Genomic DNA, 27,923 nt, shown 5'->3' with positions numbered 1-27,923 from the left:
ATATCTATCACACAGCTTTTGCCAGTACAACTTTTTATAGGTGTACAACTTATTGATAACAATTACCGTATTTGGCTGTGCAACCCTACCCTTAATCAGTGCAACTTTTCCATCACCGTTAACCTCCCCTGTCTTAGTCATCTAGTTCTGCTATAACAGAAGTACCACAAGTGGATCTCTTTAACAAAGGGAAATTTATTCTCTCAAAGCCTATGAGGGTGTAAGGCCAGATTCAGGGTGCTAGCGCCAGGGGAAGGCTTTCTCTCTCTTTCGGCACTGGGGGAAGGTCCTTGTCATCAGTCTTTCTGTTCAAGGAGCTTCTCAGTGCAGGAACCTCTAGTCCAAAGGACGTACACTCCTGGCTCTACTTTCTTGGTGGTATGAGATCCCCATGTCTCTGCTTGCTTCTCTCTTTTGTATCTCAAGAGATTGATTTAAGACATAACCTAATCTTGTAGATTGAGTCCTGCCTCGTTATCATAACTGCCAGTAATCCCACCTCATTAACATTATAGAGGTAGGATTTACAAGCACATAGGAAAATCACATCAAATGACAAAATGGTGGACAATCACACAGTACTGGGAATCATAGCCTAGCCAAGTTTACATACAAATTTTTGCGGGACACGGTTCAATCTATAACATTCCACCCTTTGGCCCCTCAAAGTTCACATCCTTACCACATGTAAAACACGTTCACCGTGTCATATCATAGCAAAAGTCTTAAATCAACTTCAAGTCCAAAATCCAAGTATTTCTCTTCATCTGTGAAATCTAGAATACAAGCTATCTGCTTCCAAAGTACAGTGGTGGGACAGGCACAAGGGCAGACGTTTCCATTACAAATGGGAGAAATTGGAAGGAAAGAAGGAATAAAAGGCACCAAGCAAGCCAGCAGAACACATTACATTAGCCCTCAAGGCTTGAAAGTAATCCTCTGTTCTCCGAAACCTTTACACAATGGCTCTGACCTTTAGACTCTAGGTATTGGCCGCTCTCTAGATTCTGCATGGAAGCCTGTCAGCCCTGGGCTTCAGCTCTGCCTTCCTGGCCCACTGGAATGACAGCTCCGTTCCCTCGGCTTTGAGCGGCCCCGTTCTCCTAGTTCATCTGAGTGATGACTCCACAGTTTGAGACTGAGGCAGCTCTGCTTCCTGTGTTCCTTGTCTCTTCAGTTTCTGCTTCCTGGTTCCTTGGCCTCTTGGCCTGTCAGGCCTCATCTCCTGCATCTGCCCTGCTGGGGCAAGTGTTCCAAAAGTTCTGTAGCTCCACTGATAAGTGCCTGGAGGCACCCCACTCCACCGGTAAACTTCAGCCAGAAGGCACTCAGCTCTCTTGCTCCATGGGTCAACAAGCTTAGATTCACTGATAAGTACCCACAGGCACCCTACTCTGCCAGGAAGGCCCCTGCTAAAGGCACTCAGCTCTCTTGCTCCATGGGTCGGCTCCAGCGCCATCTTGCACTGGTCTCCTGGTTCTGCTGCTGCTGGTTCTCTGCTGCTGCTTCTAGCCATCTATGCCGTCTCTGGTGTAACATCTCTCCCCACGTCCTTCTGAGACCTCAACAGAATTGTCTTTGACATCCATAATTCCACCAACAATCTCTTCAAGGCAATCTAGGCTTTCACTACTAGATGCTTTAAAACTCTTCCAGCATCTACCCATTCACAGTTTCAAAACTTCCACATTTTAGGTATCTGTTAGAACAGCACCCCAATCTCTGGGTACCAAATTCTGTCTTAGTTACCTAGTGCTGCTATAACAGAAATAACAGAGATACCATAAGTGAATGGCTTTAATAAAGATAAATTTATTCTCTCACAGTCTAGGAGGCTAGAAGTCCGAATTCTGGGTGTCAGCTCCAGGGGAAGGTTTTCTCTCTCTGTCGGCTTTGGGGGAGGGTTCTTGTCATCAGTCTTCCCTGGTCAAGGAACTTCTCAGCACAGGGACCCCCAGTCCAAAGGACACGCTCTGCTCCCGGTGCTGCTTTCTTGGTGGTATGAGGCCCCCATGTCTGTCTTGCTAGCTTCTGTCTTTTATATCTCAAAAGAGATTAATATAAGACACAACCTAATCTTGTAGATTGAGTCCTGCCTCATTAACATAACTGTCATTAATCCTGCCTCATTAATGTCATAGAGGTAGGATTTACAACACATAGGAAAATCACATCAGATGACAAAGTGGTGGGACAATCACACGATACTGGGAATCATAGATTATCCAAGTCCACACACAAATTTTTAGGGGACACAATTCAATCCATAATACCCCCTTTTCCCTTCCCTCCACCCCTAGTAACCAATAATAAACTTCAGTCTCTTTTCATTTACCTTTTCTTGTCTTTTTAGATAAATGAGGTCATACAATATTTGTCCTTTTGTGATTGGTTTATTTTGCTCAGCATAATGTGTCTTCAAGCTCCATCCATACCATAGCATGTATCAAGACTTCATTTCTCTTACTGGCTGAGTGGTCTTCCATTGTATATGAATATAACACATTTTATTTATCCAATCATCTGTCGATGGACATTTAGATCGTTTCCACCTGTTGACTGTTGTGAATAGTACTGCAGTGAACATTGGTTTACAAGTCTCTGTTTGAGTCTCTGCTTTCAAGTCTTTTGGGTATATACCTAGGAGTGGAATTGCTGAGTCATGTGGTAGTTCTGTTTTTAGGTTTTTGAAGAACCGCTACACTGTTTTCCACAACGCCTGTAACATTTTACATTCCCACCAGCAGTGGATAAGGGTTCCAATTTCCCCACATCCTTGCCAGCATTTGTTATTTTTTGTTTTTTTCTGTCTTAGTCATCCTAGTGGGAGTGAAGTGGTATTTCATTGTGGTTTTGATTTGCATCTCTTTGATGACTAATGACACTGAGCATCTTTTCAAGTGTTTGGTGGCCATTTGAATGCCCTCTTTGGTGAAGTGTCTATTCAAGTCCTTTGCCCGTTTTACGATTAGGTTGTCTTTTTGTTGTTAAGTTATCAAAGTTTTATATATGTATTTTGGTTACTAGATTCTTGTCGAATATATGGTTTCTGAAGCTATTCTCTCAGTCAGTAGCTTGACTTTTCCCTTTTTTGGCAAAGTCTTTTGATAATTTTTTTTTTTTAAGTAAAACCTTGGACCTTTTTTTTTTTTTAATTTGTCTTACATGCAAACTGAGTTAATTAGTATACAAAAACTAATTTTGCTTTATTGCTTGTGTCATCCCCTCCTGTTAAGTAGATTTATCTCAATTTACATAAAATATATTATTTAAAAGTCAAATGCAAGTCAGAATATTATAAATGAAATAATTTAAAATGTATGTTTACTTGTTAATAAAAGAAAAGCTATGGTGAATCCTTTTGTTGAGCAAACAAAGCACCCTAAGTTGATATTACTGTTAATTTCATTGTTAGTATACAGCTAAACTTGCCTAATGGAACATTTACACGGAAGTTAGGAAAGATGGTAAACATGTCTTTGTGCCACTGTTGTTTAGAATAGCTGGTTGTGGGCAAGTTGTCTTAAAGAAAAACAGACAAACAAAAACCAAAAAAACCAAACCCGCTGGTGTGGAGTTGATTCCAACTCATAGGAACCCTACAGAAAGTGACCTTTTAAAAGTAATTTTCCGTTTCTATTTTGGTTAGCTTATATTGATTTCCCTCTTTCCTTTTCATATTATTTAAATGGTATAGTGAGGGCACGGGAGAAAGATGTGGCCGTCTGCTCCCGTAAAGATTACAGCCTTGGAAATCCTGTGGGGCACTTATGAGTCAGTTTTGATTTTGGTTTTAAGGGCACAATTTTAAAAAAAGATTTAATGGAATGCCACGTGTTAGAAAATACAGTTTTAAAGCAATTCCAGCAAACTTATTAAATATATAAATTTATTTTCAAAATTTGTTCTACAGAGATTGTTCTCAAAAATTCTCAAAATCCTCTCCAAAAACGGCACATATACTCTCAATCATAGAGGGTAAGAAACTTGTCTTTTTAATTTGTCTAGAACAGTTATGTGAGTGTATATGTTGTAAATAACATCAAAAATTTCAAGTTTGTATACTTTTCATTTTTTCTTGTTTTTTTTACTTCCCCTGAAGTTTAGAAAACTTAGTGGGAGTTAGAACCAAACTATTAGTCTACTAGTATTAAGTATTACGATTAATATAATTTTCATATTACATTACCATGGTATAAAATAAAAGACAGCCTAAGAAATGATGGAATAATCCACAAAGAAGTATGTTCTTTGGTAACAAAGTCTTATTTGTATTGTAACTTTAAGATTTGGGAAGAATGTTATCAAATTACTCTGATTTTTCTTTTATTGCATTTTATTTGTATCTTTTATCTAACTGTATGTTTGAAATGTAATAGCTAACCTAGATTAAATAAAAAATTTAAAAAGAAATGTTTCTTGTTAATCTGTTGAGGGCAGTGTTGTTTTATTAGTGAGTCCCTACCAGTTAATTCACATTTGATGTTCCTGAATCAAGAAACCTGCTTTTCTGTAATGAAATGGTTAGTTCTGTTAGTCTGTAGTTAGTATAACTAATAATAGATTTTAGATAATGTTTCTGGGATAATTAAAAAAAAAATTGTAATTGGTATATTGAAAAAGAAAATGACAAAGTACCTTTGTGTTAACATAATGGTTGGGCTTCTTTTCCTTTAAATTACATGCTGTACTAAAGTTATCCTATTCAAAATTGAGGAGTATTTGGAAAATAGCAAAATCTAGACTACTTCCAGGAGTAATTAGAAGGTTGAAATGAATGAATCTTTAACAGTGCACATAGACATGGGGGTGTGGTTAAAATTCCATATTTTTGTGTTCTTCCTGGTTGTAGGTAATGCAGGTATTTTAGTTTTGTTCTGTATAGATCTGAATCCTCAAAGCAGTAGTGGGTCATGGATTTGTCCCTGAAATAAAAAGATAAATTGAAAGATGGCGACCTCTTCAAGTGCCTAGTTTCAGTATTTATAGGTTCCCTTTATATATCCAGATAAATTACGTGAGTCATCTTTTCAGTAATCTCACTTGATTCAGAGCTTTCCCAACTCTGGAGTTGGTGGTGAAACATTACATTGATTTTCTTACTTTTGATCAACTTTTCAATTACTCCGATTATCTTGAATCTTTGCTTTCACTTCTTGGATCTTTTCAAAATGGTAAATTAACTCTTCATCAAATCATAAGTAACTCTTCTCGGGGGGATAAAATGAAGTGTTATTTAGTACCATGATATAAGGACAGATGTAATTCTTATACTTTATACCCACCTTGGAAACTTTTTAAAGTTTAAATTTTTAATAACTTAGGTGAGTATAATGGAAAAAGTACAAAATAGACATTGATTCAGTTTTATTTAAAAAAAAAAATGATGTAACTCCTAAACATAAAAGTTCCGTGTATTTTACTGCATTTCATTTCCATTTATCCCTATCTTCTTTGACATTCTTCTTTTTACTAAAATAGCTTTATGATGTTATTCTAAAGAAAAATATAAATGCAGTTTTTTATATTTAATGCTGTTTTACTGGAGATGGCACTTTTCTATATAGATTTTTGTCTTTTGGTTGAGATAATTCATCTTTTTCAAGAGCTGCTTTGAAAATAACTGCTTTCTATTTACTCAAGTTGTTCTGTTTATATTTTTTAAAAATTTTCTTGATAGTAATAAAAACATGGCATTAAGTATTCTTTTAAATATTTTTTCTCATTTGCAAATATAAATTTTCATCTTTCATTTGGTTGTTTTTCGTTGGATATATTTTAACAAAATGTACATTCTTTTGTGTGACTCTTGAGATCTGCCCCTTTCCCTCCCCCACCTGCCACCACACACCCTCCTCCTTCAGCTCCTTGACTAGGTAATTTCTAAGAACTCTTCTTTCAGGTTTAACATTTTTTGACTCTATTTGAATTGAGGCTGAATGTGATTTGCATCTCTCCGCCTTCCTGTTGATGTTATGGATAATGGCATTGGGCCTAGACCTGTGAAGGCAGGGGAGAAGGAGCCTGCATGGGGTCCTTGGGGAGTGCCAAGATGGATTTTTTTCTCTCCTGGTTACAGGGTAGGGTGTTGGGGGAATGGGATGTGGCAAGGAGGAGAGAAGGAATTTTCTCTGGCTTTATTGTATAGTTTCTTACTGTTGTTATTGTGTGCCATCGAGTTGCCCCTGACTGACAGTGACCCTATATGACAGACTGTAACTGCCCCTTAGGGTTTCCTACTACAGCCATAGAAATGGAGGTTGAAGGAGCAAACCTTGTAGTAGCTGTGCACTCTTGGACCTAAGACTTAGCAATACAGAGGGAAGGAGGAGTGTGACATTTCCCGGTGTTTCTGGGATACAGGAGGAATTTCTGTTTCCTGAATGAATTATACTTCATAGTGGGAGACTGACAACACTTGTTAGTGAAAGGGCTCTGTAAGCAAGGATGATGCTAAAGATGAAATAATCCAGAATGATCTCTGTTTGGCTTTGAAATACTTGTAGTATGAATATATCCAAGCTGACATTTCACTTCAAACAAAAATAAAAATACAAACGCCACATTTGTGATAACCTCATTTAACTGTTAATCCCAGCAGAGCATTTGCTTAACAAGTTGGATTCACCTGTGACCTATATAAGGCACCAGCCCAGACAGTGATGTTTCGTCAAAGCTTCTTGCAAGCAGGCTGTGCACAGCAGAGTGTACATGCAAGGATAAGCAAACAAATAGTGAAGTAGGACAAGTACTAGTTATAGTGGAAAGGTGGGGTGATGGACCAACATTTGAACTCCTATGTAAGGAGCCCTTGTGATGCACTGGCTAAGGGCTCAACTGCTAACTGAAAGTTAGAGGTTGGAACCCACCAGCCGCTCTGCAGGAAAAAAGACCTGGCAATTTGCTCCTGTAAAGATTACTGCCTTGGAAACCCTATGGGTGTTCTATTCTGTCTTATAGGGCTACTGTGAGTTGGAGCTGACTTGATGGCACACAACAGCAACATTTTAGCTTCTGTTTTCTTTAACCCTCACCACAAGCCTGTGAAAAAACCAAGGAGTGAAGTAATTTATCAGGCATACAGCTAAGAGGTAGTAGGCAGGACTTTAATCTGTGTGTCTGCTGCCAAAAATCTGCATTCCTGTGCTGCTCACAGTCTCGTCCCATATCTCAACAATGAGAAGATATGTAGTCTGTTCTGGTTCTACCTAACTAGGACTCACATTTCTCATCTATAAAAAGAGAGTATAAATTATGTAGTTACCTTGTTTAGTTTTAAAACTCTGCTTCTGGTTGTCAAATTGGAAAGGAGTTGTCGTGGATAAACATAGTGAGGTTCTGTTTTGCTTTGTTTTTTGCTTTTGTGATTCACATTGGTTTCTATGAGATTTAGCAGAAACATATCTGACTAAAAAAATTAATTCATAGAATTAAATATTTAATGGCAATAATTCAGAAAGTTTAAGGTTGTATCAGAAATGTGTAGTTACGCAGATGTGTCTGTATTTTGGTATTTGAGAAGTTAGAACCAATTTGTAGGCTAGGAGGTCAGTGAGATGGTACAGACCTATTTCTATGATAAAATAGATGAGTTGCTGTTTTCAGAATATTGAAGGGGAAAATATATTACTGTATTTAAATATGTAAAGGTATGTATAGTACGTAAATGTATCATATATAGTATGGCATAGATCTCAGACAAAGGGAAATTTTAGTAGGTTGCACTTGGTGAAATGGCCTAGAAGAGGAGTCGGCAAACTTTTTCTGTAAAGGGCCAGATAGTAAATATTTTAGGTATTGTAGTCTCTGTTGCAGCTACTCAACTCTGCTGTTGTAGTGCAAGAGCAGCCGCAGACAACCACAAATGAACGAGCATGGCTGTGGGTTATTAAAACTATTTACAGAAACAGACGACAAGCTGGCTTTGGCCCAGGGGCCATCGTTTTGCTGACCCCTGGCCTGGAATATAGCTAATTTTCTTTGACAACCACAAACAGCCTAAATTATTGCAATTTAAAGTAATTCTCATTCATTCTACTTTTTAAATAAAAGGTAGTTGGTAGATTGCTCAACCTTCTATTTTTCTTGTCTTGTAATGAGCAGTAAACATCTCAAAAGATTTCATTCAGAAAGAGAAACAGCACTTAGATTAACCACAGACCTAATCATTATTGAATAATTGTGTGAAGTGTACTTTTTTGGAGACATGCTTTTAATGCTTGTAGAGAAACTACTAATGAACATTGTTATAAATTTATGTTTTAATATTTGTGACAGATGCCACAGTTTGGCATATGGGAGAACATGTAGTTTGAATGGGTAACCTTACGTGTTGTAAGCATGGAATGTGCTTGTGTTAATGACTAAATCTTAAATTGGGAATTTTTCCAGGTGTGACTTGAAGTGACTGTTTTGATATTCATGAAAATCACAATAATCTCTTACTTAGTATCAGTGCAGTTGTCTTAACAGCATAAAGGAATAATCAAGTGAGAGCAAGGACAGTGTCTCTACATTTATTTCATCCTATAATGATTTGATAGAGTCAAATTGGAAGCATATATATCTGCTTCTGTTATGAATGTGCTGAGTTTTCCAGTTCCTCCTCAGTGGTCTGATTTTGTTTTCTTCACGAGAAACTTCTCTTAAAAGGCGTAAAATCACTACAGAATCTTACCTGTCTCTTAATTGTCCTGTGCAGCAAGGATTACATTTTAAAAGAATTATCACAAATTGTCACCATCAGTTAGCTAATATTCATTTAGTGGTTCCGAGTGCAAATATTTGCGTTGAGTGCTCTAAACATATTTAATCTTGGTTTGCTAATGATAGGTATAAGATGACCTTGGAGCACAAGATCCTTAATTGTGGTTTCTTATTGGAAGACAAAGTTGGAAAGGCAGCCATTCCATCACTTTATTAAAGTTTATGTAGTACTGATTTGCCATCATTTGAATATGCTAGAAATGAAAAATGCCAGTGATCATAATTTATTTTAACTGTTAAGTGTAATTAAAATATAAAAATATTGCTGTCTTTGTTTATGACGGATACTAAATTTAAGCTAAGTTATAAGGTGTGCTGTTTGAAAATATGGAAGATACAAGAATGAAGCCAGATAACAAGTGTATGCTTGTATTTCCTACTGATGAAGACTTTCAGACAAGTTGTTCCATGGGTAGGTGATGTCACTCTGCATGTATATATACACTTATACTTTTTGCATGATGATACATGTAGGAGTGGTACAATTTTGACTTGACTGTTGACCTGTTGCCTCAATTTGCTGGTTGGGGAATGTGATGGCAGTGTTGAATCACTGAAATAATTTCTGGCAAACATACAACACTTAAAAAAGTAAAGCCCTTTTTGAAAAAGAACATAAGGTCAAATAGTCAATATTGTACTTGACCCTCATATCTTCCGCACCCAAGTGTTTGGACATCACACAGTATCTTGATTCCACAATAATCATCTTGAACTCTGACGAGAACTCCATGGAATGCTACAGTTTTCTTTTCTTTCTTAGAAAAATCTCAAACATGAACCAGTTTTTTGCTATTTGATATAAAATTCATTACCAGCTGATGCTGAGGCCAGACTGTTGAATTTTTATGGTCATTGATGAACTTGATTTACCCCTTGGGGAAACTGGCAATTATTTTTATGTAGTCAACTGAAATTGTCATGATCGTCAGAATTTCATATTGTGACATGTCTGTTCTTTATACAGTGGCACCTAACAATTCATTTGCTTTAATGTTAAGTCTTTTTTTTTTTTTTTGTTTAAAAATGTTGCTGTTTAAACCTGTAGTTTGGGAGCTTAGCTTAAGAGATAAATACCCAAGTGTGTTTCATGTTTTTGTTCAGTGATAATTTACACAATGAATGTTTGCGTTAAAACAATAATCCTTCATTGTGTTGTATTTTAATGATTCATTGGCATATGTTTTCCTTCATAGTCAAGAGTTTTGTAAACTAGGTGTGTTGTAATATTCATTTGTTGGATGATATTTTAAAAATCTTTATGGAAATAGATGGTTTGCCTGCACTTCATAAATAGCTGTGGGGACAGACAGCATTCCTTTATTTCTGCTTTATTCTAAAATGGGGCTAGGAAGAGGGACGTGTCTTTCTTTCTTGAATGAAAATTTTATTTTTGCGTTTTGCTGTTATATTAGTAAGAAGTTAGTATTAGCATTTTTAAAGCATGTATCTATTCTGCAAGCATGAATATTGTATTATTTTAGCATGAATCACTGCAGTGTAATTACTTTGGAACTCATCTCAGCTGCCTTCTTCAGCTATTAGGTGATTTGGGAGTGGAAGGGATCTCTCATTTTTCCAGTAAAAACCTTAATATCTTCCTATAAAATCACCCATAAGATTACACATCATTTCCTTGGAGTGTGAGCTAGTTGTCTTTCTCAGAAAAAAGAAAATATAAATATCCCCCACAAGACATTCAAGGCAAAATCCTGAAAGTGGATTTTGCGGGTATTGTCTTTTTGTAGAATGTTATAAGCAGTATAGCATCCCTGTTATTATAAAAAGGCTTTACTGGAAATAGATAAGCAAGTCAAGTAGAGCTCTAGTGTTAACCTTTCTTTAGCAAGTGTGAAAATATATTTATAATTTTCCTCTCTGAATCTACTAAGGACTTTTAGTATTACCTACTAAGAGAAAGAACGAGATTCATTCTCTTAAAAACATATAAATTGGGTTTTAGTAGTTTGCATCAGTTTTTTTTCTTTAAGAAAAAGTCGATTTCCACTCTCTGTCAAGTGTTCCCCTTTTTCCGAATCTTTGCTCTTTAGGAGTGTGACCAGAATTCATTGTAACATTGTTCCGTATAGTCTTGTTTTATGTTCTTCATAATAACACTACTTTTCCTCCTTCCAAAATTTGTCCCTCATCTTTGTACTCTGGGATTATCTTTTCACTTTCACATCATGTACAAAATTTTAGATGTATAAAGTACAACGTTTCTGATCAGATAGAATAATAAGGTAAAGACAACTGACTTTTAGAGGGCTCTTATTTAGTTTCAGAAGTATTTTTTCACCCCACAAGTTAGATACAAGTATACATTTTCTTTCCTCCCTAGATGGACCTCCAGTTGTAGCTCATTATGATATATCTGACACCAGCTCTGACCCAGAAGTGGTAAATGTGGACAATTTATTGGCGGCTGCAGTAGTTCAAGAGCACAGTAATTCTGTAGGAGGCCAGGACACAGGAGCTACCTGGAGGACCAGCGGGCTTCTAGAGGAGCTGAATGCGGAGGCAGGTTGGTCTCCCTCCCCTCTTCCCGTCTTCTCTAATGGTGGAATGTGCATGTGTCCTGGTAGCTGGGTAGTGGGCCCTGCTGAGGAGAACAGGCCATACCAGAGACATCTGGCATTAAATGATTGTCACTATCCAAGATGCCATTTATAAATGAGAAGGAGATTTGGGTCTCTTGTCATTAAGAAGCAAAGGATAAGAATACATAAGACATTAATTGTAGGCATAGGTAGATTTCAGTAGACATATTTCTTAGGTTAAAAATGCCCAACATATGCAAAACAATGTGAATGACTACATACTCTCTACTGCTCCTACCTCACCTGTCTTATCTCCATTTCTCAGTGTTTTTCTCACTTAACTCAAAAATGGACCTTACAGCTCTAGTAGGGAGCTACGTAAATTTTCTCTATGGGACTGTTTGAATGCAGTGCTGTGACTGTGCCTTCTGCCTTTTGGTGTGGAATGTCCCTGATACTCCTCTTCAGTAGTCCTTATATTTGTCTTTTCTAACTCCTTTTCTTTCAGTTTCTACCTCTGTTATCTTAGGAAGAAAATCTCTCTTTCTTACATTATTTATCTTGATACTGTGATTTGGTTCTCTTAAGAGTGATATTTACTTGTTAAAATCCCACTGGTATTTACTACCTTTGAAAACTCTTCACAGTGCCTCCAAGTATCCTTTGATATTTTCCCCAAAACTCTTTTCTTTGAACATTCTTTCTAATTTAAACTTTTTTTTTTTTAATACTAGTGCTTAAGAGGGGGAGGGGATTGACAGACTGTTTCTGTGGTGTGTAGTTTCTTTAGTGTTATTGAGGATTGTAGTTTTCCAGTTATGTCATAAATTACATTGACTTTTATGAGCTAATGTAGCTACTTAATCATTATCCAGAATATTGTTTTTGTGGAAAATGAGTTAAAAATAACAATGGGTTATATGTTTAGAACTTTTAATAGTGAAATTGTTAGTAAATAACAAAGGGAGACAACGCCACAGATCACTGTGCCTTAGTAATCCTTCCTTTCATAATCTTGTTTGGAAGTAAACAAAAACCTCTTCTATTGTTGAGCTTCTGATTCATTTATGTAGCTAATTTTGGAACAGGACATGGATTTAGTTTTACTGCTAACTACCTGTTTGATCTTGGCAAATCATTTCTCCTCTGGACTTCAGTTTTTATATGTACAAAATAGTTGTTTTGTCCAGCAACTATACTTTAAGAATTTTTTAATATGTATATCTACTTTGAAAAGAAGTAATAATACCTTATATCAAATGAGAGTAGTTTGACCACATTTTGTGCAGTATGTGTTTCTGATAAGTTATGTAAGTCATTTACTTAATTTAAATTTGTTCTGTATGCCAGATGATTTATCTTTATTTTTCATCCACTGACAATTAAGTGATGCATTCTAGTTCACTTTTATTTCCCTGTTCCATTAGTGTAGCAACCAGATATAGACCACTTTATAGTAAATTCTTGGGAAGAAATTGAACAATTGCCACTGCTTATAGCTCTTCATAGAGAAAATTCTTAATACTAGGTTGAACCATATGGAGTTGTTAATATTTGACTATTTTCTTTGCTTATTATTTTTTTATTAATAGACTCCATATTTTAGAGCAGTTTTAGGTTTACAGAAAAATTGGTCAGAAAGAACAGAGTTCCCATATACCCTCCTGTCTCCACAAATGCACAATTTCCCCTATTATTAACATCTTGTATCAGTGTGTACATTTGTTATAATTGATGAACAAATATGGGTACATTATTATTAACTAAGTTCACAGTTTACATTAGGGTTCACTTTTTATATTGTACAGTTCTGTGGTTTTGACAAATGCTTTAATGTCATGCATCCACCATTACAGTATCAAACAGAATCATTTTGCTGCCCTAAAAATTTCCTGAGTTCTATCCTTCCTTCCCTGCCCCCAAACTCCTGGCAACTACTGATCCTTTTTACTGTCTCTCTAGTTGCCTTGTTCAGAGTATGTTATAGTTGGAATCATACAGTATGTAGCTTTATCAGACTGGCTTATTTTACTTAGCAATATACATTTAATTTCCTTTATATCTTTTTATGGCTTGATAGTTCATATCTTCTAATCGCTGAATAATATATTGTATGGATATACCACAGTTTGCTTATCCATTCACTTATTGAAGGACATCTTAGTTGCTTCCAAGTTTTGGCAATTATGAATAAAGCTGCTATAAACATTTGTGTGCTGGTTTTGTGTGGAATACATTTTCAACTCATTTGGGTAAATATCAAGGAGCAAGATTGCAGGATTATATGATAGGACTACGTATAGCTTTGTAAGAAACTGCCAAACTGTCTTCCAAACTGGCCATACCATTTTGCATTCCCACCAGCAATTTATGAGAGTTCCTGTTGAGCCATATCCTTTCGAGTGTTTGGTTTTGTCAGCATTTTGGATTTTAGCTGGTCTGCCATGAGTCAGAATCCACTGGTTTTTACTGGTAATGGGTGTGTAGTGGTATCTGATTGTTGTTTTAATGTGCAATTCCTAATGACATGATGTTGGCATCTTTTCATGTGCTTATCTGCCATTGGTATATCTTGTTTGGTGAGGTATCTTTTGCCTTCTTTTTAATTGAGTTGTTGTCTTATCGTTGAGTTTTAAGAGTTCTTTGTATATTTTGGACACAAGTTCTTTAACTCTGTGGCTTTGTCTTTTCATTCTGTTAATAGTCTTTCGCAGAGTAGAAGTTTTTAATTTTAATAAAGTCCCACTTATCAATTTTTTCTTTCATTGACTGTGCTTTTGGTGTTGTATCCAAAAACTTATTGCCAAACTCAAGATCACCTAGATTTTCTTCTGTGTTAACCTTCTAGAAGTTTTATAGTTTTTTTATTTTACATTAGATCTGTGATCCATTTTGAGTTAATTTTTGTGAAAAGTGTAAGATCTGTCTCACCTTTTTTTGCATGTGGACATCCAGTTGTTCCATCACTATTTGTTGAAAAGACTGCCCTTTCTCCATTGAATTGTCTTTGCACCTTTGTCAAAGATCACATTGGCTTTGTTTGTGTAGGTCTATATCTTGGCTGTCTGTTCTGTTATCTATCTATGTTTTCTGTTGCTATCACCACGCTGTCTTGATTACTGTAAGTCTTGAAGTCAGGTACTGTTAGATCTTTTTATTCTTCAGTGTTGTGTTGGCTATTCTAGGTCTTTTGCCTTTCCATATAAACTTTAGTATCATTTTGTTGATATCAAAAAAATAAGCTACTGGGGTTTTGATTGAAATTGCATTGAATCTGTAGATCAAGTTGGTAAGAACTAACATCTCAAGAATCTTGAGTCTTCTTATCCATGAACATAGAAAATCCCTCCATTTATTTAGATCTTTGATTTCTTCCATAGAGTTTTATAGTTTTCCTTACATAGTATTTCATATTTTTGGTGCTAATGTAAGTGGTATTATGTTTTTTTAATTTCAGATTCCAACTATTCATTGTTGGCATATGGGAAAGCAATTGACTTTTGTATATTAACCTGGTATCCTGCAGCCTTACTGTAATCACTTGTAGTTCCAGGATTTTTTTTGTTGATTTTTGGGGGATTTTTTCCATAGACAGTCATGCCATCTGCGAACAAAGACATTTTATTATTTCTTCCTTCCTAATCAGTGTATCTTTTATCTCCTTTTCTTGTTTTATTGCACTAGCTAGGACTTCAGTGTGATGTTGAATAGAAGTGGTGAGAGAGGACATCCTTGCCTTATTTTTAATCTCAGGGAGAAAACACCCAGTTTCTCACTGTTAAGTATGATGTTAGTTGTAGGTTTCTCATAGATGTTCAAGTTGAAGAGTTTCTCCTCTGTTCCTAGAGTTTTTATAATGAGTGGATGTTAGCATTTTGTCCATTTTTTTGTATCTATTGATATGATCATATGATTTTTATTTGCTAGCCTGTGATGTAATGGATTACATTAATTAATTGATTTATGAATGTTAAACCACCCTTGCATACCTGGAATAAATCCCACTTGGTTGTAGTGTATAATTATTTTTATACATTGTTGGATTCAGTTTGCTAATATTTTGTTGAGGATTTTTGCATCTGTGTTTATGAGAGATATTGGTCTGGAATTTTCTTTCCAGGTAGTATCTTTGTCTGGTTTTGGTGTTAGCATAATGCTGACGTTAGAGAATGAGTTTGGATGGGTTTTCTGTAAGAGGTTGTAGAGAATTGATGTTTTTTTCTTTAAATGGTTGGTAGAATTCAACAGTGAAACCATGTAGGCCTGGTGCTGTTTTGGAAGGTTGATAATTGTTGATTCATTTTCTTTAATAGATATAGGCTATTCATATTATCTTATTTCTCCTATGTGAGTTTTGGTAGGAATTGGTTCATTTCATCTGAGTTATCTAATTTGTGAACATAGAGTTAGTTGTTCATAATAGTCCGTTATTGTCTTTTGAATGTCTGTTGAATCAGTTGTGATGACCCCTCTTTCATTTTCTTATATTAGAAATTTGTGTCTTTTCTCCTTTTTTCGTGGTAGGTTGGTTAGTGATTAATCAGTTTTATTGATCTTTTCAAAGAAACAACTTCTGGTTTTGTTGATTTTTCAATGTTAATTTCCTATTTTCAATTTTATTGATTTCTGTTCTAATTTTTATTATTTCTTTTTTTCTACTTGCTTTAGATTTAGTTTGCTCTTCCTTTTGAGTTTACTAAGGTGGAAGCTTAGGTTATTGATTTTAGAGCTTCTTTTCTAATATACACATTCAATCCTCTGGTGTCCTTTTGCATTCAGTGCATATATAGAATTCCCCTCTAAGCAGTCCTTGGCTGCATCCCACACATTTTGATGAGTTGTATTTTCATTTTCCTTAACTTCAAAATTTTAAAAAATTTCTTTTGACATGTCTTCTTTGACTCCTTATTTAGAATTGTGTGGTTTAATCTTCAAATATTTTGGAATTTTCTAGCTATCTTTCTGTTATTAATTTTTAGTTTAATTTCATTGTGGTCTGAGAGCATATTTTGTATGATTTCCATTCTTTTACTTTTGTTAAGGTGTGTTTTATGAACCAGGATGTGGTCTGTCTTGGTGAATGTTCTATGTGATCTTCAGAAGAATGTGTCTTGTTCAGTTTTTAGATGCAGTGGTATGTAAATGGACCAGGCAGTGTTTCATTCTGTTGTACTTAGGGTCGCTATGAGTCAGAACTGACTCAAGGGCACCTAACAACAACAGTATGTAAATATCAATTAGGTCCAGGTGATTGATGGCGCTGTTCAGTTTTTCTATATCCTTACTGATTTTCTGCCTGCTGGATCTGTCGGTTACTGATAGAGGGATGTTGATAGTGGTTTGGTCTATTTTTCCTTGGCAGTTCTGTCAGTTTTTTTCTTAAGTATTTTGATACTCTGTTGTTCAGACTGTGGGTTTTTGGTGTTGTTGTTGTTGTGCCTTTTAGAGAGTCTGTTGTTCTTTCAAGGTTTTACCTGGCACAATTGGCCATTTTTATTTATTCGTTCTTGAAAAGGTTTTTGCACCTGGCACATATGGCCATTAATTTTTAATTAATATTTAATACTAGAGACTCCTTTTTAAATAAGGTTTGAGTCTTGTAGTTCTTTCAACTCTATTAGCGTGTTATTACACAGGAGACCAATTGATGTGGTCAAGTGTGTGGAGAGGGGAAGCATTACATATTACTATGAATAGGTCTTTTTTAGTGAGCCTGTAACACTGGGTGTGACCTGCACAAGTGCTGTTTCAGGTCTCCTCCCACTTCCCTGAAGTGAGACAGGAAGGTTAGAGGGCTAGGGTTGGATAAAGGAGCTCTGGTGGTGCTTAGCCGCTAACCAAAAGGTCGGTGGTTCAGACTCACCAGCTGCTCAAAAAGATGTGGCAATCTGCTCCTGAAAGATTACAGCCTTAGAAACCCTATGGCAGTTCTACTCTGTCTTGTAGGATCACTATGAGTCAGAATCGACTTGAGGGCAATGGGTTTGGTTTTGGTTCGGTGGGGTTAGATAGCTCCCTTCTTCCAGGTCTGATGGGGTCTGGAAAAACTTAAGTCAGTTAGGCTCTGGTAAAATAGTTTCCTTGAGCCCTTGCTTTTGTTAAGGGGAACAGAATGCTCTGGGTATATTTCAGAAGGGTTACTTCCCACCTCCACTCTCCATTGCAGGAGCAAGGGGAAATTTTCTCCAGTCTTCACCTTGAGATCCTGGTATTGCTTCTGGAGGTAAAACTCAAAAAGTGTGGGGACTCCTCTAAGACTGAGGTCCCCCTGAGTTTTTTACTCTCAAGCTGGTCCACACTGAGCCTCCAGCAGCAATTTGTCAGTCCAGCAGTAGGCTTCTGCTCCTGGTAATTTGTGATTCTCTGCATTTACCTGTCTCTCTAATTTGGGGGTCAGCGGTTTGCCCTGTGACCTCAATTCTCTGATGGAGCTACGAAGAGTATTTATTTTCAGTTTTGTTCAGCTTTATTCCAAGCTCATTAGACATGTTGGACTTGAAACCAAAAGTCTGTTTAACTGTTTTTTTGTTTGTTTTGTTTTTAACCTATAAACCCCCTTAGCAATTTCTTAATACTTAACCTAAGAGTACAAGATTTGGGGTCTTGAAGTATCATTAAAGTCACCAGCATTGAAAATAGTGTTCACACTTTCAGATTCAAGTGATTAGCTTGATTATTTAAAACAACACTAACATCTGTGTGCTTAATTCTATTTTTTATTGTCTTTTTAGATTTCAGTCACACACAGAAATATAAAGAATATAAGACTCATGTACCTACCACCATTCTTAAGAAAACATGGTAAAAATATGAGGCAGGAAATACCCATGATTTCAACTCTTCACCTTGTTTTTCCCCTCCCCCCTTTAAAACTGTACTGAATTTAGTATTTGATGTTTGATATTCCTGTGTATTTCTTTATATCTATATGTATTATGTATCTGTAAACAGCATGTTTTAAACCTAATCATTATCACATTGAAGGTAATCATTTCCAACTTGGTTTTTTAGTTCAACATTTTGTGAGCTTTGTTCTTATTGGTGGATGGTTCTAGTTTCACTCATTTTCACTGCTATTTAGTATTCCATTGTATGAATATATCAAAAGTAACCTTTTTATACCTGTGTTGGAGCCCTGGTGGCACAGTGGTTAAGAGCTTGGTTGCTAACCAGAAGGTTGACAGTTTAAATCCACTAGCTGCTCCTTGGACAGTTCTACTCTATCCTGTAAGGTTGCTATGAGTCAGAATTGACTCGATGGCAGTGGGTAATGTTATACCTTTGTTGAATGTTTCAGGTGCTATTGCAAATGATACTGCATTAATGTTTCTTGTATGTATCTCTTGGTATGTGTATAATAATTTCTCTAGGGTATAATAGAGAGTGCATATGTGTGTACTAGGTCATAAATTATGTGTAGGTTTTTGTATACCATAAGGACATGGTCATCATCACAGTTCAAAAAATCCCCGTGACATTTTTTATGAAGCCATTTATTGGCTCATTCAAAAGCCATTTTTTCCCACTCAAAGTTCATTTTTCCCCTTAAATCTGAAGATGCAGATACATGAATAAAAAGTACAACTTATTAATATGCTCTAGTCTTGATGTAATTGTCCCAGTGGAAACCCATCATGTGAATCTGAGTATACACGTAGTGTCACAACAAAACGTGAATAAAATTAATGCTAGATTGCCAGTTTATTGTTTTGAGACTTAGACTATTAGTATCAGTTGGATTGTCATTCTTGTAGTTCAAGTGTAAGATAAATGTTCTAATGGTTTTTCTGGATTCTCGTTCTTCCCCACCTAACAGCACAAAAAACTAACCACTGACCAGACTATTCAGAGATTCAGTTTAATCAGGAAAGCATGTCAGACCAAATCCACAGCCTCACTCCATTTAGGATGATGTAAAAAGTCGCTAGCGATAAAGTACCTTGCTGCTTTTTTCAAGCATTGGAATTATGTTCTGGTATCCAAAGTAGTTTTACTATTTAGTTTTAACCAAGGCAAAGTAATTGAATCACAAGCAGATTAAAAAACTAATTTGAAATCAGGAAAGCCACTGGTCAACAAAAGACCTAAACTTTTCTTTTCAGCTCTTGCCTAGTGCTTTCTTTTTCTCACTTAATGCTAGAGTTGAATAGCTAGTGGGTGGCAGCTTGCTACTGAAAGCCTGGGCTTTAAGAGCTTGATTTTGAACCAGCAGCTATTTACAAATGGTTTGACCTCAGGTAAATTAAGTCAAGCCTCAGTTTTCCCTCATCTACAAAACTGGGATAAAACTAGTATCCATCTCAAAAGGTTATTGTAACCATTAATAATGTGCTTAGTACAGGACATAGCACACAGTAGGCACTCAGGAATGCTAACCAGCATTATGTTAATATTATTATACTGAAGTTGACTGAGGAAGGAAGTGATTAATGAACCAAATCAGTGGATTTCCAGTTTACTGCCCTGTTTTGGTGACACAATTCGTAAAACACTCAACTGCTAACAGAAAGGTTCGTGGTTTGAATGCACCAGCCAGTCTGCGGGAGGAAGGTATGGTAGTCTGTTTCCTTAAAGATTACCGTCTTAGAATCACTGTGGAGCAGTTCTACTCTGTCCTGTGGGGTTGCTCTGAGTTGGAATCGACACGCTGGCAATGGGTTTGGTTTTGGTTTGCCCTGCCCTGGAATGAACTGTTCTTGCTATAGTATTTCCTAAAGTTTGAGCATAGAAATCACTTGGGGGCTTATAAAAATTCAGACTCCTAGGTCTCTCCCTGAAGATTCTGTAAGTAAATCTGAATTGAGGTCGGAGAATTTGTTTTTAATAACCATCCCCAGGTAACTCTTAGACTTTTTTACAAAACAATGTACTAGTATACATGCAGTCCCTGGACTGCGAACAAGTTCTGTTCCTAAGTCTTTATTTAAGTCGAATTTGTACATAAGTTGGAACAGTTAGGTCCGGTTCGTATCTGATGTCAGGCAAATGTTTGTCTTAGTGTATTGTGTACCTTTCTATGCATAAAAAACATAAAAGAAACATTCCAGATACACTAGAACATCTTTAACGTAATAATCCAGTAATAATAACAATAATGTTTTGATGGTCGCTAACTTGTTTGTTATTACAAATCATTGTATGTACCTTCTCCATAGCTGAAGAGATACCTACAAGGCAAATGTTACCCAAAATACTCAGAAGATTCTGTTCTGTAAAATCGTTGAGACCAATTAGATACTTTATTGTAGACTCGGAACTAAAAAATCTACGTTGTTCCACCAGGTGCATTTCTGCTGGGTTTTGAACCCTCCTCAGCAGAGGCAGGGAGGGTTGGGGGCGTGGATAGGATTGTGCTAAGGCCAGACTGATCATTCTCCTGTTACCTCCTCACCAGACATACCATCTATGAGGCCCCTGCCTCAGGGTGCAAAGGAGAAAGTGTCATCAGGATATCCTAAGAGCAAGCCAAGGGCCCAAGGGTTGGGAAGAGGATGCTTAGGGAAACCCAAGTTCGAAATTCTCCACAGACCACCAGAAACCATATGGACGTACAGAGGTCAGGAATCTGAGACTGTTCCCCGCACCCCGCCCCCATTCCAGCCACCAAAAGGCCAAGAACCACGGCAGTAGTGAAATCCCACATGTGTAAGGTAGGGGAAACAGAACCCTAGAGAGGTGCTGTGATGGTCCCGGGCTTCACAGCACGGAGGGCCCAGAGTGATGGGGTCGGGGGGAGCTGGGCAGTGGGGCGCTGTGGAGGCCCGGCCATGTGTCCAGCGCAGCACGCTGACTGGTTGTACTCGGAGAACATGTAGAGCATAGCACCCACGTCCCGGCTGGCGCCACCACCTGCAGGCCCGCCATGTGGAGCGGAGCAGTGGGGCTGGGGCATAAGGACGGTAGGGCTGGCCCTTTCTGAGTTCCGAGCGGTTGCATGTGGGCTCTCCGCTTGCTGCTGCAGCCGCAGTTGAGCATGCCATGTCACAGGGGCCTGCCTGCCACTAGTAGCCGCCCAAAGACCCACTGTGGCACCTACACACACGGAAGAAGCACCCTGGCTAGTAGGGAACCTGGGGGCCTGAACACCAAGTAAATTTTTTCCTGATTGGCCTTACAGAGGTTGGTTCATAACTACAGGTTATATGTAAGTCAGACATTTCATAATCTGGGGACTGCCTGTATCTGAGAATGGCATAATTTTCTTAAAACTGCTATTAATAGCTTACTGTAAGTATAAATGTATATGGGACCAAGAGAAACAGAACTCTGAAGTATTCTTGGTATGGTGGGCTTATAGCTGTGATAAATGGAATTTATTAAGAGCTTTCTTTTTCTGGGAAATTATAAATTCTAAACATGATCTCATTTTTTTCCATCAGCCTTCCTGTCAAGAAGATAGGTTATAAGCGTTTTTCCCATCCTTAAAATAGGGAAAGTAATCTTGATTTGTCTATAATGCAAGCCTAGTACAGTAAAACCTGCAAAGCTAGAACCTGTGTAAGGTGGAAACTTGTCAGAAAGGAAAATTCAAGTATTTTCCACCAAAAAGAGCAATAGAAAAGTGGTAAGACTGCACCCTGTCGAAGGCAGAAAATTTGTGAGACCTGGAAAAACAAGACAGTCCCATTGAGTTCCAGCTCTCACAGGTCTCAGTGTAATAGTGCAGAGAAACAAATCTTGTGTTTTCTGTTGTTAGTATAGGGGTTTTTTAATAATCAGAGATGAATGGCCGTGTTTCCAATATTAACATTTTAAAGTCAATGTATCCGTCTTTTGTAGGAGGTAAAGTTTGATCAAGTTCCTCTTGTTTACTTGCTTCACGTGGACTGTAATTGGTTTTAGATTCTACTTCCTCTACCTTTTAAAGTTGTTTGTAACATTCTTGTTGAAAGAGCTAAACACCAAGTAACTAGGTACCTTGTTTTTAAACTCAGTGAGTAATGACTTAAGGCATATGTCAATCTTTTTTCATACCTAGCATGCATGTGTCCTCTAGTATGTAATAATTTCCTTTCCTTTGCTGCAAATAGGCACAGAACTAGTTCTTATCCAGTGAATTTTGTAATTCAAAGGTAGCTAGATTATTTCTTTCAAAGGAAAGAAGATGTTTGCTGTGATAACTTAGTTACCACTTTTTCTATGCTTGATTGTTTTACCCTAACATGGTAGCTGGATAAGACTTATTTATGTGTTGAAAAAGTCTCTAGTGGGAGGACAAAAATTGAGAATTTTCTCATAGAGTGAAAGAAGTTATGTTTCTAAAGAGCCACGCAGGCAAAGATCTACACAGAGACAGCTAGCTGCTACAATAGCGAAGTATAAATAGTCTGTTTTACTTTCAGTTTAATATATAGTATTGGTGGTATTTACATTTTCTCTTCAGGGCTTACTCTTGTCTCAGAACCAGAAAAGACTACTACCACTGGCAGTTTTTGAGAGACGCTCTTAGCATCTTTGACACACTTGCATATACACCTTAGACACTGCTTTACCATTGAATTCCTGTGAAAGTCATGGTGGGGAGTGGAGAATGGCCCAAAGGCCACAGAATGTCAGGCTTTGCTCAGGAGCACCCAGAGGAATGTGTGGCATGCTCAAGAGGGTTACACTGAGGGAAAAGGACTAATTATCCTGGCCCTGAGATAGAGAGGATGCATTCTCAGCTGTTTGAGAATGCCTTTGGTGTTCTCTTGTAGAGCATAGCATCCCGCAGCTATGATGTGGGTTCCAGCTGACTTGATATCTTTGTTGCAAATCTTATCTAATGGGTCTGACAGGAAATGTGGCAAAACTCTTAACCATTAGTCCAGGAGTTGTTAACAATCACCAGGAAATTGTATTTAGTACCCCCAGCACTAGCTCATTTATCTTATTCTGTTGGGTACTGATTTTTAAAATTTTTAAATTTATTTTGTTGTTGAGGATATACACAGCAAAACATAACCAATTCAGCAGTTTCTACATGTACAATTCAGTGACATTGATTACATTCTTCAATTTGAGCAACCACTCTCCCCCGCTAACATAAACCCACTGCCCCCTAAGGTTCCTATCTGATCTTTTGAGTTGCTGTTGTCAGTTTGATCCCATATAGATAGATCTTAAAAGAGCATAATGCTCAAGGCAGACATTTTTTACTAGTTAAGCTAAACTGTTGGTTTGGTTTTAGGAAGACTTCAGGGGATATTTTTGGTTTAAGTTTTAAAGATTATGTCGGCAATAGTTTCAGGGGTTTATCTAGCCACCACTGCTCCAGAAAGTCAGGAGTCTATGAGAATTTTAAAATTTTCCCCCTTTTGATCAGGATTCTGCTATAGAATCGTTGATCAAAATGTTCAGTAATGGTAGCTGGACACTATCCAGTTCTTCTGGTCTCATGGCAAAGAAGGCAGTTGTTCATGGAGGCGGTTAGCGACACATTTCATATCCTCTTCATATTCCTGACTCCCCTTCCTCTGTTGCTCCAGGCAAATAGAGACCAATTGTTGTGCCTTAGATGGCTGCTTGCAAGTTTTTAAGACCCCAGGTACTACGCAAGCAACTAGGAGATAGAACAGAAGCACTAAACACATTATTAGGCCGATTAACTGGGATGTCCCATGAAACCATGCTCAGGTACTGATTTTTTACTTAAGGAATAAAGATATTGGCTACCAGAGAAGATCTTGATTTGAAGTGATTAATTTTAGAGCATCATACAGGTTCTGGAACAGTACTGAATGTTATCAGGGTTGGCTTGCAATTTTCATGGCCAAAATTACAGTGTCCCAATAGTTTGGATTGATCTAATATTGTGAAAGCAGTATCTAAATGTTTGGTTTATGGATTTATAATGGATCAGTGAGTTTGTAAGAATCTGAAATATTGGTGATGGGTACCTTATTTTTCTTAAAACATTATAAGGTTATGAGCAAAAGTTGTATGGTAACTACTCATTTCTTTCCTCTTTAAAAAAAAAAAAAGCGGGTGGAGTGATGAAGGTATTTCTAGACTCAGATCTGAAATAAAGGCTGTAGTAGGTGGTAAGGTTAGAATGGGAAGCCTAATCATTAAAGACTGGTTATTCAAAAATATTAATGACTGAGACATTTTATAAAACTTTCTTACCAAGTTGGAATTGTATATTAGTACTATGGTGATAAAAGGGGACCCAGAGATACTAAGAATTAACGAATTCCGTCGTCTTTTCATTGTGTTTCCTTAATCACTAAAAACATCAGGTCATCAAGGAGGTAGAGTTTGGTTACAGCAACAATGACTCCTGCAGTCTGCCTTTTTAATCTGATTTAATTCAGTTAATTTATTTTTAGGCCCATAACAGGCTGAGCCCCTTTTCTGTGAGTCTACCACAAGTGGCTCTAAGTGCCTCTTGGAGCTCAGCTCCTTGTTTCTGAACAGGTAGGTACAGAGCATTTTGAGGTGGTTGTACCCATAGATACTGAGTGTTCATGATAGCAGGACTTGAAGTGGAGCGAGAGACTAAGAACAAGGTGCAAGTAATGTTTCACAAATGAGTGAAAATGTCCTGGAGTCAGTACATGATGGTGAAAAGGTTATGTCTTGGAAGATACAGGCTGCTGTTGGTGGTCCATGAGAACAGAGGACAGTAGTTTGTAGGTGATTCTGATCCCAAAATTGGTGTATAGGAGCATCTTCCTCCTCAGAGTGCTTCCGAGGAGGCAGCATCTTCAGGAGAGTCTGGTTTCCACGAGGAGAATGAAAGTTCAGCGTGTGGTACCCTGGAACTGGCCTTCCAGAACGCAGTGGAGAAGTTGTAGGACGGTGAGTAGTGGGAGGCTGGAGCAAAGGAGATAACAGTGTGGGGCATAAAACTGGAGAAAATGGATGATTCCAAAGGCTTGTATTTTGTAGGTGGTCAAGAGGGTGGAAGTACAATGTCTTATTTCTCATCTTACTTACATTTCTGTGACTTTTATAGTTTTGGACGGTCCAGATGTCTTGTTTAGGCTCTCTCTTCTTATAATTCTTTTAACACCATTGGTTTTCCCCCTACTTCTCCTAATGCTTTCTACCTTTCCATTGGGGGCTTCTCTATACTCTCAATCCGTTACTTCCACTATGCCTATTCTTCTGCCTCATTAAGACCTATCACCCAGTCCTTTGTCAGTCTCCTTCTAGCTTCCCTAGCTAGCATATAGGCCCAACTCTTCCTTGGCAACATCCTCATCTCCCTTATATACTTGGGCTTCTGTTGTACCCACCTGGCAGTCTGACCCCTGAATGTATCCTTTGAGCCTGTATCCAACTGCTAAGCATAGCTGGAGAAAATCACGTAGTTGCAGAGTTAAGGATCATGTTCATTTTGTAATCTGCAACCTCATCCTGGCTCTCAGTGCTACCCAGTGGTTCCTCCATTTCCTTAGGCAGCACTCTTCTTCACAGTGGCTACTTTACTTTTCTAAATCCCAACCCTGCTACCCTTCCTACACCTGTGCTCTGCAGATGACCTTGCCGTATTTGTCGCAGATCAAGATTACCTCAGCTCTCTGCCATCAAACCTACGGCTGTTCTCTGCCATTTTTTCTACCCTCAGTGTTTAAATATGGCCATATCCATCCCCTCTTTAAAAGCTATACATACATATATATATATCCCCTTCCCTTAAACCCATCTTCTCTCAGTACCATTTTATCTCCTTTCCTACATAACCAAACTTCTTGAAATTTGTCTACTCTTAACTGTACCTTCCGCTGTTCTTCAGCTTGCTACATTGGTTTTAGCCCTGTCACTCCTTTGAGGCTCCCCTTGCTGAGGTCGTCTATGCTTATCTTATCACTGATTTCATAGGCCCTTCTTAGTCCCCCTTCTTATATAACCTCTTCTCTGGGCATTATGAAGCACTTCTTGCTCAAAATGCCCTTCCTGTGACGTCTGTGGCATCACATCTTCGGGTTTTCTTTCTTTCTAGCCAATATCATTTTTCTTTGTGGGCTTCTCTTCCTCTGCCTGTCCCTTAATTACTGGTGTTCATCAGGGTTCTGTTCTAGGCCCCCTTCACTCCTCTGGACTACCTTTACCGTCCCACCTACTGCTGGGAACTTAGCAGATCTGTATTTCTACTCTAGACCTCTGTCTGTTCTGACCTTTAGAACAGTACGTCTAACTGCCTGTGAACATCTCAAAGGCACATTGTTATCATATCCTAAGCACCCACCCCTTAGCCTGTTCCTTCTGTTTTGTTCATTAGCACACCAAGTGGCACTGGAACTCATTCACTTGCCTAAATCAGAAATCTAGGCATCATTTTTTTTGCTACTTGTGTTCTTTTGTTTGTCTGATTCCCAACATTACTAACCTCCGTTCACACACACTCATACACACACACACAGAGTATTCCCTATTTTGTCCCTTTTCTAGCTCAGCCACGGTCATTTCTCACCCAGGAAACTGCAACAGTCATAGTATAGTCCCTATCCAGTTCCATTTCTACTCTCTAAAAGGAAATTTTCTAAAATGCAAAACCAGATCACATCACTCCTCTGCTTAAATCCATCAGTGGCTTCCTACTTTTCAGGGTCAAGTCCACACTCCTTACTATAATCTGATCTCTGCTACCTTTGCCAGCCTTGCTTCTCATCACTGTTTTTACTACCATTCCCCTAAACCTCACTGATCTTTTGTACCATAAAAGGCTAGAAAATGTTCCTTATGCTACTTCTTCTCACCTGTGCCTACTCTTCCCAGAGAGCCTGGCTTCCCTGATCACCCCCAAGTCTGGGGAATGTGCCTTTTCTGTGTGCTTCTAGGACACTCATTATTCTTTTACTCTATCAGAGCAGTTTTCAAGCCAGTGCACCTGACTGCTTTTTAGCATGCTGACTGCATTGTAAGCACATGGAGGGCAGAGACTGTGTCTGCCTTGTTCCCCGTGGCATTCTTAGCACCTAGCACAGTCCATGGCATGTCACAAACAAGTATTTATTATATGAGCAAATGAATGAAGTAAAACTATTACAGCCACAGAAAGGAAGACTGCTTGAAGTAGTGAATACAGATGAGTTGAAGGGACATAGTTTGAAAAAAGAGAGACTCAGTTTGCATTCCTTCCTAGCTGTGTAATAGGAACAGTGTGTGTGATGATAGATACAACTAGCACATTGAAGTAGAACTTGAATAAAAAGTCTTGGTCACAGCTAAGGCGTTGGTAGGGTCAGAGTAAGAATCTAGATTTATCAAATCTAGATTTAACTAAACTCTGTGTAAGCAACCACCCTAGAGTTAACAAAATGTGTTTTTTTCTGATGAATGCCACCTTTTGGGTGCTTGTAGGGTTCAAAGCTCTGTGCCCGCCCTCAACATCCCATATAATCCTATTTAAGGAATTCTTTAATACAGAAGGTTAACAAGCCAGTGCAGACTGTAGTATAATCTCAACTACCAATTGTGTATAGAAGCCATCTTAAACTTTTTTTTTGTTTTCTGTTTTCTCATGTGGAACTTTTTTTTTTTTTTTAATGTTTTATTGTACTTCAGGTGAAGGCTTACAGAACAGATAGTTTCTCATGTAACAGTAACACACGTGCTGTTTTATGATATTGGTTAACAACCCCACAACATTTTAACCCTCTAAATTCTCAACTTTTTTTTTTTTTTTTT

At 37.7% G+C, this 27,923-nt stretch overlaps 1 protein-coding gene across 4 annotated transcripts in view; it reads left to right on the top strand.

The window, feature by feature from the left end:
* ARK2N (arkadia (RNF111) N-terminal like PKA signaling regulator 2N) overlaps positions 1-27,923 on the top strand; it is a 119,956-nt gene that overhangs the window by 74,083 nt on the left and 17,950 nt on the right. For 3 of the 4 annotated variants that reach the window (XM_023735379.1, XM_004380885.2, XM_023735380.1), the window contains one exon: positions 11,108-11,290. The exons of the other annotated variant lie outside the window; for it this stretch is intronic. In XM_023735379.1, coding sequence (XP_023591147.1) covers positions 11,108-11,290 — 183 coding nt within the window. The remainder of the gene's footprint in view (positions 1-11,107; positions 11,291-27,923) is intronic. 4 annotated transcript variants of the gene reach the window in all.

This window comes from Trichechus manatus, unplaced genomic scaffold (genome assembly GCF_000243295.1).
Source record: "Trichechus manatus latirostris isolate Lorelei unplaced genomic scaffold, TriManLat1.0 scaffold00078, whole genome shotgun sequence".
NCBI classification, from domain to species: Eukaryota; Metazoa; Chordata; class Mammalia; order Sirenia; family Trichechidae; genus Trichechus; species Trichechus manatus.
Note: the sequence above shows the minus strand (reverse complement) of the source record. Positions and strands in the feature narration are given on the sequence as shown.